Consider the following 15,076-nt stretch of genomic DNA (forward strand, 5'->3'; position numbering starts at 1 on the left):
CTACTTTAGATTTCAGGGCTATAAAAGACATTCAGAATGACAGAATCAGAATAAAATCTCCTATTGAGTTCAGGCCACATGGGTTCATTGTAGATGTTTTGATGAAGCTTGGACTGTGTGTGTGTGTGTGTGTTTGTGTGTGTATGTTTGTGTGTGTGTGTGTGTGTTTGTGTGTGTGTGTGTGTGTGTGTGTGTGTGTATGTTTGTGTGTGTATGTTTGTGTGTGTGTGTGTGTGTATGTTTGTGTGTGTATGTTTGTGTGTGTGTGTGTGTGTGTGTTTGTCGGACAGCTAAACAAATAGAAACTCAGATATGAGGCTTCGCTTTGTCAGCGTGGGAGTTTGACAACCAGGAAAACCACAGGAAGTGAGGGAGGAAGAGACATGTCCCTGACTCACCCCCCCATCCCCCCCACCGGCCTACGCATCCCTCACACTCTGCAGCCTCAGCTCTGTCTGTTAGTGTGTGTGTGTTGTTAGTCTGCAGACACCTGCAGCTCCTCCACAGGTGTTCATAACGTACACAGGCTGTTTTATAAAATAAGAAGCTCCAAACATAAAAAAGTAAATAAATGTAGTTCAGTGACCTGCTGATCGGACGCTTGGTGATGGGTTTTTTTTGGTATCACGTGACCTGCAAAGCTGGTACAAGTCTCAATCGTTCACTTCCTGTCTTATGAGGTCAAGGATGTATGCGTAGGTGGGTTTTTTGAGGTGGTGGTGTGGGGGGGGGCGGGGGGGGGTGGTAGTTATGTGTTTCTTCTTATCTAATATCAACCAGCAGCTTCACTGCAAATCTAACTTGGCGTGTCAGTTACTTAAAAAATAAATAATCCAGATAAAATAAATGCAGCATACAAGTATTCCTAAACAAAGTGATGGTTTAGTCACCAAAAATCAATTAGGGGAGAGCGGGGTGAGTTGAGCCACTTTTTACTTGAGGTGTCTTCAAAGTGAGGACATGACAGTGATGTCTTCATCTAAAATATGAACATATATTTTAGGATGTGGTGCATCCCTGAGGATAATCAATCTGGATCTAAAATAAACTGTTTTGAAAGTATGGCTTTCCAAAAAAAAGTGCACTCTTGGCTCAACTTGCCCCATATGAGGGGTAAGGGAGAGGACAGGTTGAGCCACATGGGGGTCGGGGACATCAATGTCATTTCACCGTGCAAACTCAAACGGCAGGTCCCAACATTGCAGCTGTGTCTGCTGGTTGCTTCATGTCAGCGTATCACTTTAAAGTCGTCCTGTTGTTCGTCCTGTCCCGTGTCACCTGATGAATGGACGTCCCGTTCTGTACCTCTCCCACTGCTCTGTCCAAACCCACAACCTATCTTCCATTTATAGAAGCGTGACATGACGGTTTCTGGTCTAAAATGCTTAATGTCGAGCCAATAATAGCGGCAAAAACATTATAGCGGCTGGTGCTGAAACAGAACTCAGTCCATCCATCGTCTAATCCTGCGTACAGGGTCGCGGGGGGGCTGGAGTCAATCCCAGCTGACATTGGGCGAAAGGCGGGGTACACCCTGGAGAGGTCGCCAGTCCATCGCAGGGCCACACATAGACGAACAACCACTCACGCTCACACCTGAGGACAATTTGGGGTCACCAATTAACCTAACCTGCATGTCTTTGGATAGTGGGAGAAACCACACAGACAACAAGCAAACTCCACGCAAACCCACGACCTTCTCGCTGGGAGGCGACAGTGCTAACCACTACACCACCGTGCCACCACCAGAATTCAGTCATGACAGCAAAAGTTACTGACATAATCACTTCCTTAAATAAAAACGTCTCAGTACGACAGTCGTGTTTAACTGAGAGCTTTTACTTTGAAAAGTTCTGAAGGAAATTCCAAAGAGTCTCTGGCTTGTTTGACACACCTCTGAAAAAGTTTTTGCAGCTCTTGATGTATTTTTTTTGTTTGTCAGGATGTCATAATAATGTCCTTCATTTGCTTCCATATTCTCTCCATACATTTCTTATTTCATGTGCAGTATTGTTGTTGTTACTTTATGATCAGCTTGTCAGTCGTCTGTTTGAACGGGATTGGCTGGTTGGTTGCGGTGAACCACTCGGACCCAGTATTTCTGACCTCCTCTCTGTTTGTGCTACAGGGTTACAAAGGAGCTCCCAGGGCCTACATCGCCACCCAGGGGCCGATGCTGCACACTGTGGGGGACTTCTGGGACATGGTGTGGCAGGAGAGGAGCAGCATCATCGTCATGGTTACCAGACTCAAGGAGAACAACGAGGTGAGGAGTCACAGGGGGGTCCTCCTCTCTCCTCTCCCTCTTCCCTCTTCCTTTTCTTGTCCTGAACTTGTCTGTGGTGTTTGTTTCCAGAAATGCGAGCTGTACTGGCCACAGCCGGGGGAGAGGAGGAAGAGGAGGAGGAGCAGGACGTTGAAGGAGGAGCAGGAGGACGAAGAGGAGCAGAGGGAGGAAGAGGAGGAGGAAGGAGATACAGGCCAATTCGGCAGATTCATCCTGAGAGTGAGAGACAGCCAAGAGAAAGACGGGTTCACTGTCACTGACCTGGAGATCCAGGTACTTTTACTCACGTGCTGTATTTAAGTACCTGTTAAACATGCATTGATAAACTGAAAGTATGATCAACTAAAATAACACTGAAGTTATATCAACTTTATGAACTTTAATTCTTCAGGTTAATGTCAGTGTGGTATTAGTACTTTATTAGTACTTCTCTCCACACTAGTAAACAGCATTTATTAAAGTCTAAACTTCGTCGCTTCATGTTTTTATTTATTTAGAAACTATTTATTTATTTCAGACATGATATGCTCTGAATATAATGTTACAAGGTGTAATATGATTAAATACGATGCAATGTCATAAAATGTGATATGAATAAATACAACACATTTCAATTTAAGAACCGTTTTCAGCATAACTCAGAGAAAATGTTTGCTTTAGAGATGTGGCCGCTTTCTGGACGAGATGACTGATGAAATTACAGCTCGACCACTCGTTCAGCAGCCGAACAGATGGATCTTTGGTTATTTAGGGTCAATGGCAGAAATGTGACATAAAAAGGGAACTGACATAAAGCGCGCACAGCTGAAATCGCATGTTCTTCTCACACATATCTGCTTTAAAAATCACACTTCCTGTGGTCTCCAAGAGATTAAAAGCTTTTTTGAGGGGGGGTTGGTTTCATAATGGCTGTTTTTGCATTACCCGGGATTTTCCCACGTTAGATGGAAAACTTGTTTTCATACAACAACCAATCGAATCGTTCATTTTTAAAACCATTTTTTCAACCACATTAAGACGTTGGGAGAGTGTGCAACTGTGCTTCAACAGTCGCCCCCGTGCACAAAGCCCGCTCTTTAAAGGAATAGTTCTTCCAGTTTGGTGTGGAAGAACTTGACTGGCCTGCACAGAGCCCAGACCTCACCCTCATCCAGCACTTGAACACCGACTGAGAGCCAGACCTGATCCCCAACATCAGTGTTGGACCTCAAATCCCTGCAGCTGGTTCTGCAGGAAAGATGAGTGAGGAAAGAGGCTGTTAGAGCAGCATTAAATTATTTTATTAAATCTTCTGCGAGGCGAGTTGTTGCAGGAAGATGCCGGCCCTCGTTTCCTCGTTTCCCCTTTGTTCTGTTTAAAACAAAGGGGTCACCAGGAGTCCCTCGCAGGGATCCTTTCCATGTCAGACACCGGGAACATACAGTGTGTGGAAACAGGGCCCAGGTTTAAAAATCCAGAAATGATCTTTTAAAGAACATGGCATCAGAATCACACGTTACACCACTGGATATGTTCAGCTGTCCACATACTTTTGGCCATGTAGTGTACGTTTGCATCTGCAGAACCGTCGGGAATGTTCAGATCAAAATCTTTATTTGACACGCTTGTTCATGTGTTTGTGTGTTCACGTGCTTGTGCAGCTGTGTGCAGAGCGCCGTCACGTCAGACACTACTGGTTCACCTCTTGGCCCGACCACCACATCCCACAATGCACCGCTCCTCTGCTGAGACTGGTCGAGGAGGTGGAGACGTACAGGAGGTCCCTCTTACCGCCCAGCTCTCAGCCAATCACAGACACCCCTGCCCCAGGTCCTGGACCAGTCATCGTCCACTGCAGGTTGGTTCCTTATCAGACTGTTTTTGGTGCTTTCATTGGCTCCTCCGAAGAGAAGGGTTGTGGGAGTTCAGCGTGAGCGTGGCTGGATGGCATTAAAACTTGAGCCCTGATGTCCACAACACTTTCAACACAAAGCGACGCCCTTGCCTCCGTCGCCAAACAATAGAAAGTAATAAAATATTTTAATTGCACAGTTAGGTGAATAAATAGTTATGTAATGGATGGTTCATTTGTTGTTGTTAAAGGACTAAACAGTCCGGGTTACTGAACAGTAAAACCAGCTTGTGATGAATCAAACCAAAGTGGCGGATGTTTTGAAAGCTACTTCCTGTTTGAGGGCGTGGGCGGTCGTACCTGAGCAGCCAACCACAGCAGAGGGGACGGATGAAAGTGTGTTCAGGCTGTGGTGTAGATCAGAGTTTCATCACCTGCTCTTCAGGCTGATTTCTCTTGTCTGGTGTCTGACTGCCACGTCCTCTTGACCGCTTCCCATTTGCTTTAGCAAGATCTTTCTTCAGATCTTACTTCATGTCTAACGGTTCTCCGCTACTTCCATTACACTTCAAAAGCTGTGATAATAATGTTCTCCTTTTGTTCCCGGATCCCCAGTACGACTTCTGAAGCTGCTAAATTTGTTCTGATCATCTGCTGGTTTCTGCGGTGTGAAAGTCTTCATTTTACTTTCTCAAAAGTCCGTTTTGTGAGTGAAACTTAATGACTACATCTCCTCCCACACAGATACTCCTTTAACCTCTCGTCTCTCCCCTCTTCCCCCCTCTCAGTGCAGGTATCGGGAGGACAGGTTGTTTTATAGTCTGCAGTATTTGCTGTCAGCAGCTCAGAGAAACCGGTCAGGTTGACATCCTGGAGACGGTGTGTCAGCTTCGACTCGACAGGTGGGTGAAAACACTCCCCTCTTCTCTCTCTCCATCTGTGGTGTTGTGTTTAGTTTATTCCCTAAATGTAGCATGTCTAATCTGTGGTCTCCCCCTGTCCTGTGCAGAGGTGGTATGATCCAAACCACAGAGCAGTACCAGTTCCTGTACTCCACACTGGCCCAGTACAGCTCCCAGCTACAACACAGCCAGGTACTCGGCTCCACGCGGCCAGCGGGTTCTGATCTGCTACTGGAAAATGGAAATACTACTTTCTTCACAAGATTTGTCTGACAGCTTTTCAAACTGCAATTTCTTCATCCCTTTACTGCCCAGAAGTTACTGGAATATAACTCCCCCTGTTCCTCTGTACTGTGGCACAAAGTGAATAAACAACCCTTTCTCACTCACGACTCGTCACATATTGACACTTAGTCGAGGCCCTTTGGCGTTACTTTTGGGCCCCATCCGTTTAAAATGGAGAGCCTTTTCTGCGTTCGAACCTCCCGTCCAGACTAAAACAACAAAAACGAAGAGCTTTGAAAACGCTGCAGACCCTGTTTTTCGTTTTGAAACTCCGGAGGGCAAAAATGGACAACTTTAGAAACGATGACACAGACGCTCACGTTCGGCTCTCTGATTGGGTCTTATAAGTCATGCAAAGCAGAAACACGATGCTACTGACAGAGTTTTTGTTATGGTTTTTTTATTAAAATATTTTGTACCGTTCAAATAACACTTACAGCCTACACTTGTGCATGTCGCTGTTTACTTTGCAACTTCTCTCAGTCTGTTTTCCGCCGTCACAGTCGCTTTTAACTCCTGCGGTTCTTTGTCTGCAGTACTTTATTCTTTCACCTTCTGTAACTACAGAATAGACCATCTGCCTAATGTTTTCATCAGCACACGCACGCCCAGTGTACCTGAACGGCCACTAAATGTGCGTTTTCAGTTGTTTTAATGTAGTCGGAGATCAACTCTGATCCGCAGCTAAAACACTGGAGATTGTATTTGTTCTAAAACTGTGGACGTTTAGGGCACCGCAGTCCAGTTAGCAATGCTTAACAACAATAAATATGCAACGTCCGGTAAAATTAGCAACAATAAATATACAACATCCAGTTAGACTTTCAAAATAAAACAAAGCGTTTCGAAACATTGGCATTTTTAAACAGCCCGTTATTAAAGTTGTGAAACATTGCAGTTTGGTCAGGTTTAGGCAGAAAAAGTACTTGGTTAAGGTTAGGAAAACATCCTGGTTTGGGTTAAAATAGCTACATATGTCAGTTAATACGTAAGTTAACTTACGTCACTTGCGTAACTTACGCAATTTACGCAACTTGCCTAACTTCAATAAAAATATGTGTTATCTTGACTTTTTGTTTCACACGGGACACGAATCCCGTTCTCCTGTTTCAAAGTCCGGGTTCTTGCCCTCCATCCACCCCAACCACCTCCTTACTCAGTCTTTTCTGTTAAATATTATATACCTGCCTTTACCGTCAAAACTGATACTACAGGGCTTCCCCCACTGCGTTGAACAATGATGCTATAGGGATCTCCAGTGCGTTACAAACTGACGCCGATGGGTCTTGATCATGCGTCCATATATGACGAGTCAGGGACTGAGAGGAATAAAGCAGTGTTGTTAAAGCATGAAACACCTGTCTAGTGTTGTGGAGGTGAAACCTAAGATTGAGCTACAAATAAAACCCTCCGCTTAACCCCTCAAATTGAATCCAGTTACTCCTGATGCAGACTGAGAGATGTGGTAAAAGCTAGGAAGTGAACATTGAATTAAGATAATGACTTTTCCCAATATCAAGAATGAATGATCACTCTGAGATCTTTGTTTCCCTGAAAGCGGGGCGTGTTGGTGGGCTGGAGATCCTCTACGCTGCAGGCTATGGAATTTTGGTCTATTGCATTTTTTAACGCAAACCGGCGGTGAAGTTCCTGTTTCACTGTGTTGACTTCTGCTGGCCGCCCCGGCTACCTTACGGTTTAGCACTCCACTAGCTTGAATGGTGGTAAAATGCTAATTGTGTAGCCCTTCTAGACTTTCCGAATGTTATCGGACCGAATGGATCAAGTTCTGATAGTGAAACGAATCGTTTCAAAGGGGGTTGTGACAATCAGTTTTTCCACCATTTTACAGCCGCTTCTTTCACAACGTCAATGAAAATGTGTGGTTTGGCCACTATTGAATTGGCTTCAAAACAAATGGTGCGTTCCATTTACCTCGGAGGAGAAGTCGGAGGTCGGAGCTGGGAATGACGTCACACCCGAGTTGACGGCGTTCCAGTTAACAAGTCAGAAAACCTCGCTCGGCCAGCCGTTGTTTACAACTAGCCAGGTTAGCCAAAATCATTGCCCGGTATTTACTCATACTAAACAATGTAGCAACACGACCACAGCTGGACAGCACTTTGTGTACGAACATTTATATGAGACACAAGTACACAGAAGGGCTAATAAACAGTATAGACTACAGCTTTCACTAACTGTTGATACTCAGAGCAGCCATCTTGGGTCACAAAGTTGGGGTAGTGCAGTTCTCCCGACTTTCCATGTCAGAAATCCGACCTAAGGGGGCGTTACCTTTGATATTTCCGACTTTGAACTCGGACATTCTGAATGTGTTGTGGTTTAGATGTGAGGACTTCTTGTCTCGGTAACAGCAGTGGAACTGTTAAACCCACTGTTTCCTCTTCACCAGGAGCAGAACCAGCCAGTCACAGTGCCGCAGGACCAGCAGAATCCAGAGGACCAAGTCAGCACACAGCTGCAGAACCTCCAGCTAGACAACACACAGAATGGGAAGAACTGATACAGCACCTGGAGAACCAGTCCACAAGGCCAAGTAGACAGCTAAAGAAATCTCGGAGACCAACAGAATGCACAAGAAATATTATTAACAGAACCAGAAAGATGGAAGCAAGAGAACATAAAGAGGCATAACTTAAAGAACTGATGCACTCACAGATGGAGAATTTGGGGAACCAGCAGTATCAGAACTGTCAGGACCCTAACCCCGAACCCTAAAACAACTGGATCTTTTGGTCCAGTTCACTGCATACAGCTAAGAACCCAGAGCGTCATGTTCATGCTGGGCTGAAAATCTCCCTAACCGTTCACAAGGGGCCTGAACCCGGAGAATCAAATAGAAAATAACAAATGGATAATGTATTTTCCCCAATTTTAATCTCAAATCAAATCAAATCAATTAAAAACAGGATGAATCTTTGATGCGGTCAAAGTGGTTTTGTCTTGTGGCTCGCTTCATATGTTTAAATAAGGACGCAAATTTTTCTCTTAAAGATCTAATATATATAAAGTTTGTTAGATATAGATATCAAGACAAGATGAAAAAACTAGCCACACACGTGATTCTCCGTCCCATAATCCCCAGAGCCCTCAAACCCAACCAGTATGCTCATACTGGAATAATACCCTACCCCAGTTTGCAGTGAGGCAGTTAGTTGGTGAGGAATAAATTAAGCACAAAGAAAAATGCACCATGTTAGCATAATGTGAAGTGAAATATTTAAAGGCCCCTGACAAAAACAGGGCCTCAAAATCAGGTAGAAATGCTGCAGCCTCTTATCATTTCAGGCTTACTGTGTTTTAGCATACTAACAAGTTTGTAATCAAATTTTCACTAATTGCTTACAGACAGCCTTTTGGGCTGTTGCTTGGTTTGTCCGGTTGATAATCCAGCCTTGCCAGACGGGAGTCCTGTACAGTTCCAGTTTGCAGTCTGTAACATAATAGAAGACCCAGGACAGGACCAGTACCCCCTGCTGGCCAGTATAGGTATAGCACAGCACACACCAGGGTACAGAAGCTAGTTCACCTGGGTCCCCACCTGCTCTGAACAGCTCATTGGCACAGGAGCACTTACTTTCCTATTTTACACACAGCTGCAGAATGTTGTCGTAATTGATTGATTGAATTACCTTGTAACTGAGCTTTGAGGCAGACCTAAGTGGTCCAAGAAGCAGGTGAACCGGCGACAGGGTCATGGAGCGCCAAGACTCATTGACGCACGTGGGGAGCGAAGGCTGGCCCAGCTGTGGGTCAAACAGCTGAAGAAGTTGATGCTGGTTCTGATAGAAAGTTTTCAGAACACACAGAGGAGACGCAGTGGAGTCAAGGTGATAGGTGTAAGTGCAAAAACATGTGTATGGTTGCAAATACTGATTGTCTTTATTAGTGCCAATTTGCCAAGAAAAAAGGTTTATAATAAGAGGGGTGTGGGTTTGAAAGAATGGTTAAAGGTCATTTTCAGAGGCAACTGTAAAACAGATGGTTCAACAAATAAAACTGTGGTTAACTTCTGACGTGTGACCGGATGTCCAGTGAGTTGCACTTCTTGTATCGTTAATGCTGCAGTTAGCTGTATGTATGACTGACTGTGATACCTTTCACTAAATCTCAGACTGGGTCTTTTGAACTTTTTACATCATCGACTGTTCACAGTGACCAATAACACATCACATGGGGAATAAGGAATAATTGAGGAAAGTTCAAAAGGTTTCAAGAATTAAAGGATCAAACATAAAGAAGGGAGAATCTAGATGGGATCAGTGGTGGACGAAGTACAGAAATCCTGTACTTGAGTAAAAGTACAGACCCCTTGTGACAGTCAAGTTCAGTTAAAGGTGTTTACAACAAAGGTTACTAGATAAGAAAACCACCACTCAAAAGTTTAGCACACGACACAGCATAATTTGGTTTTAATTCCTGGTGATGGGTTGAGCAAAGAATTTAGTTACAACCAACCGTCTTTGAAGAATTTATTTAACAAAAGAGAATAAACAGAGAAGTACAACAACACATATACAGCTGGTCCAGAGACCTGCCGCCTGGGGCGGCTTCGGGCGTCTGGCCCCGAGCAAAGGGTTGCATCATCATTTACACAGTCTAGGTTTCTATGTTTTGGGGAACAAAGATCCTCTCTCAGCCTTGAATGAACATTCCAGGAGAGGAGAGGAACAACAAGAGAGGAAAAACACCAAAACAATAGGATAAGAACACATACATGTATATCTATAAGCCATAACGAGAACAGTAATAATAATAATAATAATAATATTAAAAGAGCACACATAAATGATTAAATAAAACCACATAACAAAAGTAGACCACAAAATAAACACAACTTAAAATTCAACTGCGAGTTCAGTTCACTTTCCGTCCAGTTCATCTAAAAATGTACCTGAGGTTAATAACAGGGGGCAGTGTTTCAGTCCCCGTCATGTACCTGCATCTGTTGGTTTCCTCTTTTCTGCTCTCCTCTGCTTCCTCTAGCAACCCCACCCAAACAGGAAGAGGCACTGACAGATTAAACAAAATAAACAGTGTAACCATGGATATAAATTTAAATGAACATCCATGGACATGGCCAGTTTTTGCTGTTCTATTGATTTTCATGATGTAAAGCTTGTATTTAAATGTTTAAATGGACTTACTCCTCTGCCTCTCTGTAAACACATTAAGAGACTACAGAAATGCTGTAAACCTCACAGTCCTGGTTGGTTTAGCAACAAACTCACTCACGTCTAGTCTTCTAAAGTTCCTGTAACTTGTGTTTTACTCTAACTTATTGTAGCCAAACTTTTAATGTTTTATTTCCTTAAAGAGGTGGTATTCTGCTTTTTGGCTTTTTCCCCTCTCCTTTATTGAGTTATATACCTTTTTTGTGCATGTTATAGGTTTGCAAAGTGAAAAAGCCCAAAGGGAGTTCCCATCTCCCACAGAAAACTCTGCTCTGAACTGCTCGCCAAGCGGCGACTCCGACACGCCCTCAGAAACAGCGAGCTGCAGCACACAGCTCTCCTCTCCCTTCCAAACACTAGCTACCCTCCAGGCAGTCAGTGGACATAAAGTTGTTCCTGTGATGTAGAGACAGAGCTCAGTTAAAACTTTATGGATACAGAATAATAACTCACCGCTCTGAAACTCTCGCTCCAGTCCATGTTGCCGAGCCGGTCGGCAACACGTACGGCTGAACCCGAGCTGTTTACCGGCTTCTCGCTGACCCGCCCTTCTCTGCTTCTGATTGGCTAGTAGTCCTTAACTAGGAACTGAGCATGTGCAACTCCCAACAAAGATCACTTAGAGACAAGATGCATCACTCCATAGCTAAATTATCTTTAAGATAATCATCTTTGCAGAATTGTTGTAATTCAGCCACATCAGAGGGTTTTCAAGCCTTAAATTCCTTTTTAAGGTCATGCCACAACATCTCAGTTGGATTCAGGTCTGGACTTTGAGTAGGTCAGTCTAAAGTCTTCATTTTGTTTTTCTTAAGCCATTCAGAGGTAGACTTGCTGCTGTGTTTTGGATTATTGTCCTGCTGCAGAACCGAAGTGCACTTCAGCTTGACGTAAGAGCAGATGGCTGGACATTCTCCTTCAGGCGCAAGCGGAGATAGCAAGGTGCATGGGGGCGGGCGAACTAGGGCCCCGGCTAGGTAGGGGCCCCACAACATGGGCCGCACATGTGTTGTCAGTTGCTTGTAGACACAACAAGAGAATTGCACGCAGGTAACAGCCACCGGTGCAGCCGTTCTTATCAAATGAAACAGGCACTTGAATGGCAGTTAGCAGTACACTCTCTGTTCACGGTCAGAGGTCCTCTCACACACCCCTCCTCAGAGAAACTGTGTATGAGCCACACGAGTGCGGATGCTTCATGTGGACAGAACAAATGCCTTGTACAGATATTCTTCACTGACACGGTTCTTCTGTGCGTCCAGGGTCAGCCCTTTGTTTCACAGAAGGCAGGCTGTGTCATATGAGCCCACGAAAGCGGACATTACGCTTCGTGTGGAGGGGATAAACACACACACAGGGTTGTGTGTGGTGTTGTCCTATTGCCGCTCTCCGACGAGACCGCCGCAGCCACAAGAAGGACTGCCAGGCCCGAGGCTGCTGCAGGTGCAGCTCCCTATGCCGTCCCCCGGCTTCCTGCAACCAATAACCCTAATTAACAACTATCACCCCTCCCTGCGACGCATACGTTGATTTCAGCTCTTAGTGTTTATATGTGGGTGTTTTAATGGGAATGTGGATCTTTCAGATCAATTTGAGAACTACCTATGATCTCGTTCCACATTTTATTGCGTGCCATGCAATGAAGGGAACTGGTCTTGGTCTTGACTCGGTCTCGCCCTCCCTCGTTCTTGGTCTCGACTGCTCTCAGCCCGTAAAAGTCTTGGTCTTGTCTTGGTCTTGATAAACTTTGGTCTTGGTCTTGACATGGTCTCGATTTGGGCAGTCTTGACTACAACACTAGTTGAGACAAATGTTTGCCCTAAAGAGCATGTTCCTCGGCCCGCTGCTGCCTCAGCTGACTCAACGGCCGCCGTTAAACACATTTCCCCCACACCGTACAGACCGGCTGCAGCTGGCTAGACAGCCCTCATGCAGCCTGGCTCCAATGTCACAAGCAGTTCATTTTCCCTGCTGCCAATCCCTGCCTCCCTCCCCTCCGCCGCCTCATGTGGACCCCCTGCATGCGTGTAGGGGTAAATCCTAATAGCAACGGCCTTAAGCTTGATTTATACTCCTGCGTCGGGTCTACGTGCGTCGACTAAATGGATCACGTTCTCATAGTGAAATGAGTCATTTTGCTCGGGTTGTGAAGGTCAAATATATCGATCCACCGTGTTACAACCGCTGGTTTGGCCGCTAGTAAAACATCCTTCAAAGCACGGGGCACTTCCCGTCGGCTCGGAGGCTACCCAGCCAACCAATTACAGTTCTTACGGCTACGGCGTCGATTCGACTATACTCCTAGAATCAGGTGTTACAATACATAACAATCATTCCATTTACCACAGCAAGTCTTCCAGGTCCTGAAGCAGCAAAACAGCCCAGACCATCACACTACCACCACTATATATTACTGTTCCTTTTATTAACTGCTGTGTTGGTTTTATACCAGATTTAACAGGATGCTCACCTTCCAAAAAGTTGAACTTTTGTCTCGTGACTTAAAAATATAAAAATTATTTTCCTAAAAGTCTTGGGGATCATTAAGATGTTTTTTGGCAAATGTTAGACAAACCATTGCCCAACCAACCTGGGCCATTTTTGCCCAGTTGAATCATGGACTTTGACTTTAACTGAGGCAAGTAAGGCCTGCAGTTCTTTCGATGTTGTTCTGGGTTCATTTGGGTTATATGTTACCATATTTTAATATAGGCCTATACTTAATATGTTGTGTGTGTAGCATGAAGGAACTACAAAATGTGTTTCGTTATGCAGCCTTGTGCTGCATGATGACTAATAAACTACCTTGTATCTTGTTCCAAGTTTTCTCCATTTGTGGATCATGGCTCTCACCGTGGTTTGCTGTAGTCCCAGAGCCTTAGAAATGGATTTGCAACCCTTCCTAGACTGGTAGATGATTTGTTTCTCATTTGCTCTTGAATTTCTTTAGATCGTGGAAGGATGTGTTGCTTTTTGAGATCTTTTAGCCTACTTTACGTTGTCAGAAAGGTTATATTTAGGTGATTTCTTGATTCAGTAGGTTAGGCAATAAGTAGACCTGGGTGTGGCTATTGGCTAATTAATTATTTAAAAAACTATTTTAATTAATATATACACACACACAAGTTACTGTTTCATTTATTTATATATTTAAATTTTTTAACACACACACACACACGCTTACTGTTTTATTTATTTATTTTAATTTTAATATATTTTTATTTTTTAACACACACACACACACACAAACACACACACACTTACAGTTTTATTTATTTATTTTAATTTTAATATGTATATTTTTTTAAACACACACACACAAACACACACACTTACAGTTTTGTTTATTTATTTATTTTTAATATTTATCAATTTTTTTAACACACACACGCTTACTGATTTATTTTATTTTTTATTTTTTTAACACACACACGCTTACTGTTTTATTTATTTATTTTATTTTTAATATATTTTTATTTTTTAAACACACACACACACACACTTACAGTTTTATTTATTTATTTTAATTTTAATATGTATATTTTTTTAAACACACACACACAAACACACACACTTACAGTTTTGTTTATTTATTTATTTTTAATATTTATTAATTTTTTTAACACACACACACGCTTACTGATTTATTTTATTTTTTATTTTTTTAACACACACACGCTTACTGTTTTATTTATTTATTTTATTTTTAATATGTATATATTTTTAAACACACACACACAAACACACACGCTTACAGTTTTGTTTATTTATTTATTTTTAATATTTTTGTTTTTAACACACACACACACACACACGCTTACTGTTTTATTTATTTATTTTAATTTTAATATATTTTTATTTTTTAACACACACACACACAAACACACACACACTTACAGTTTTATTTATTTATTTTAATTTTAATATGTATATTTTTTTAAACACACACACACAAACACACAAGCTTACAGTTTTATTTATTTATTTTAATTTTAATATATTTTTATTTTTTAACACACACACACACAAACACACACACGCTTACTGTTTTATTTATTTATTTTATTTTTAATATGTATATATTTTTAAACACACACACACAAACACACACGCTTACAGTTTTGTTTATTTATTTATTTTTAATATTTTTGTTTTAACACACACACACACACACGCTTACTGATTTATTTATTTATTTTATTTTAATTTTTAATATTTCTTCTTTTCTTTTTTTAACACAAACACACATATGCTTCGATTACTTTACGCTTTAAGTACTTGTTTAATGAAATATATGGGGCTGATTGTTCTTATGTTGTATGTATGATGCTTTGGCAATGTTGTTGTTACACATTCATGCCAATAAAGCTAATTTGAACTGAATAGTGAAATTGAACTCAGTTTCCCAAAAAATGTGATTAATCGCAGTTAATTCATGATTTAACAAGATTTTTCTCCCTTAATAATAAAAACATTCATTGTGTGTTTACTTGTGTTACCTTTGTCTAATATTTTTATTAGTTTGATGAGTGTGTTTCCATGGTGAGCTTTTATTTTGACTAACGAAGATGATTGT

At 42.4% G+C, this 15,076-nt stretch overlaps 1 protein-coding gene across 5 annotated transcripts in view; it reads left to right on the forward strand.

Moving 5' to 3' along the window:
• The window catches only part of LOC123975174 (tyrosine-protein phosphatase non-receptor type 7-like), a 24,329-nt gene extending 14,992 nt beyond the window's left edge, over window positions 1-9,337 (forward strand). For all 5 annotated transcript variants that reach the window (XM_046056404.1, XM_046056407.1, XM_046056405.1 and 2 more), the window contains 6 exons: window positions 2,129-2,266; window positions 2,357-2,560; window positions 3,928-4,124; window positions 4,907-5,020; window positions 5,128-5,212; window positions 7,719-9,337. In XM_046056404.1, the coding sequence (XP_045912360.1) occupies window positions 2,129-2,266; window positions 2,357-2,560; window positions 3,928-4,124; window positions 4,907-5,020; window positions 5,128-5,212; window positions 7,719-7,829 (849 nt within the window). In that variant the 3' untranslated portion in view covers window positions 7,830-9,337. The remainder of the gene's footprint in view (window positions 1-2,128; window positions 2,267-2,356; window positions 2,561-3,927; window positions 4,125-4,906; window positions 5,021-5,127; window positions 5,213-7,718) is intronic.
• The last annotated feature ends 5,739 nt before the right edge of the window (window positions 9,338-15,076 follow it).

This window comes from Micropterus dolomieu, linkage group LG08, assembly GCF_021292245.1.
Source record: "Micropterus dolomieu isolate WLL.071019.BEF.003 ecotype Adirondacks linkage group LG08, ASM2129224v1, whole genome shotgun sequence".
Lineage (NCBI taxonomy): Eukaryota > Metazoa > Chordata > Actinopteri > Centrarchiformes > Centrarchidae > Micropterus > Micropterus dolomieu.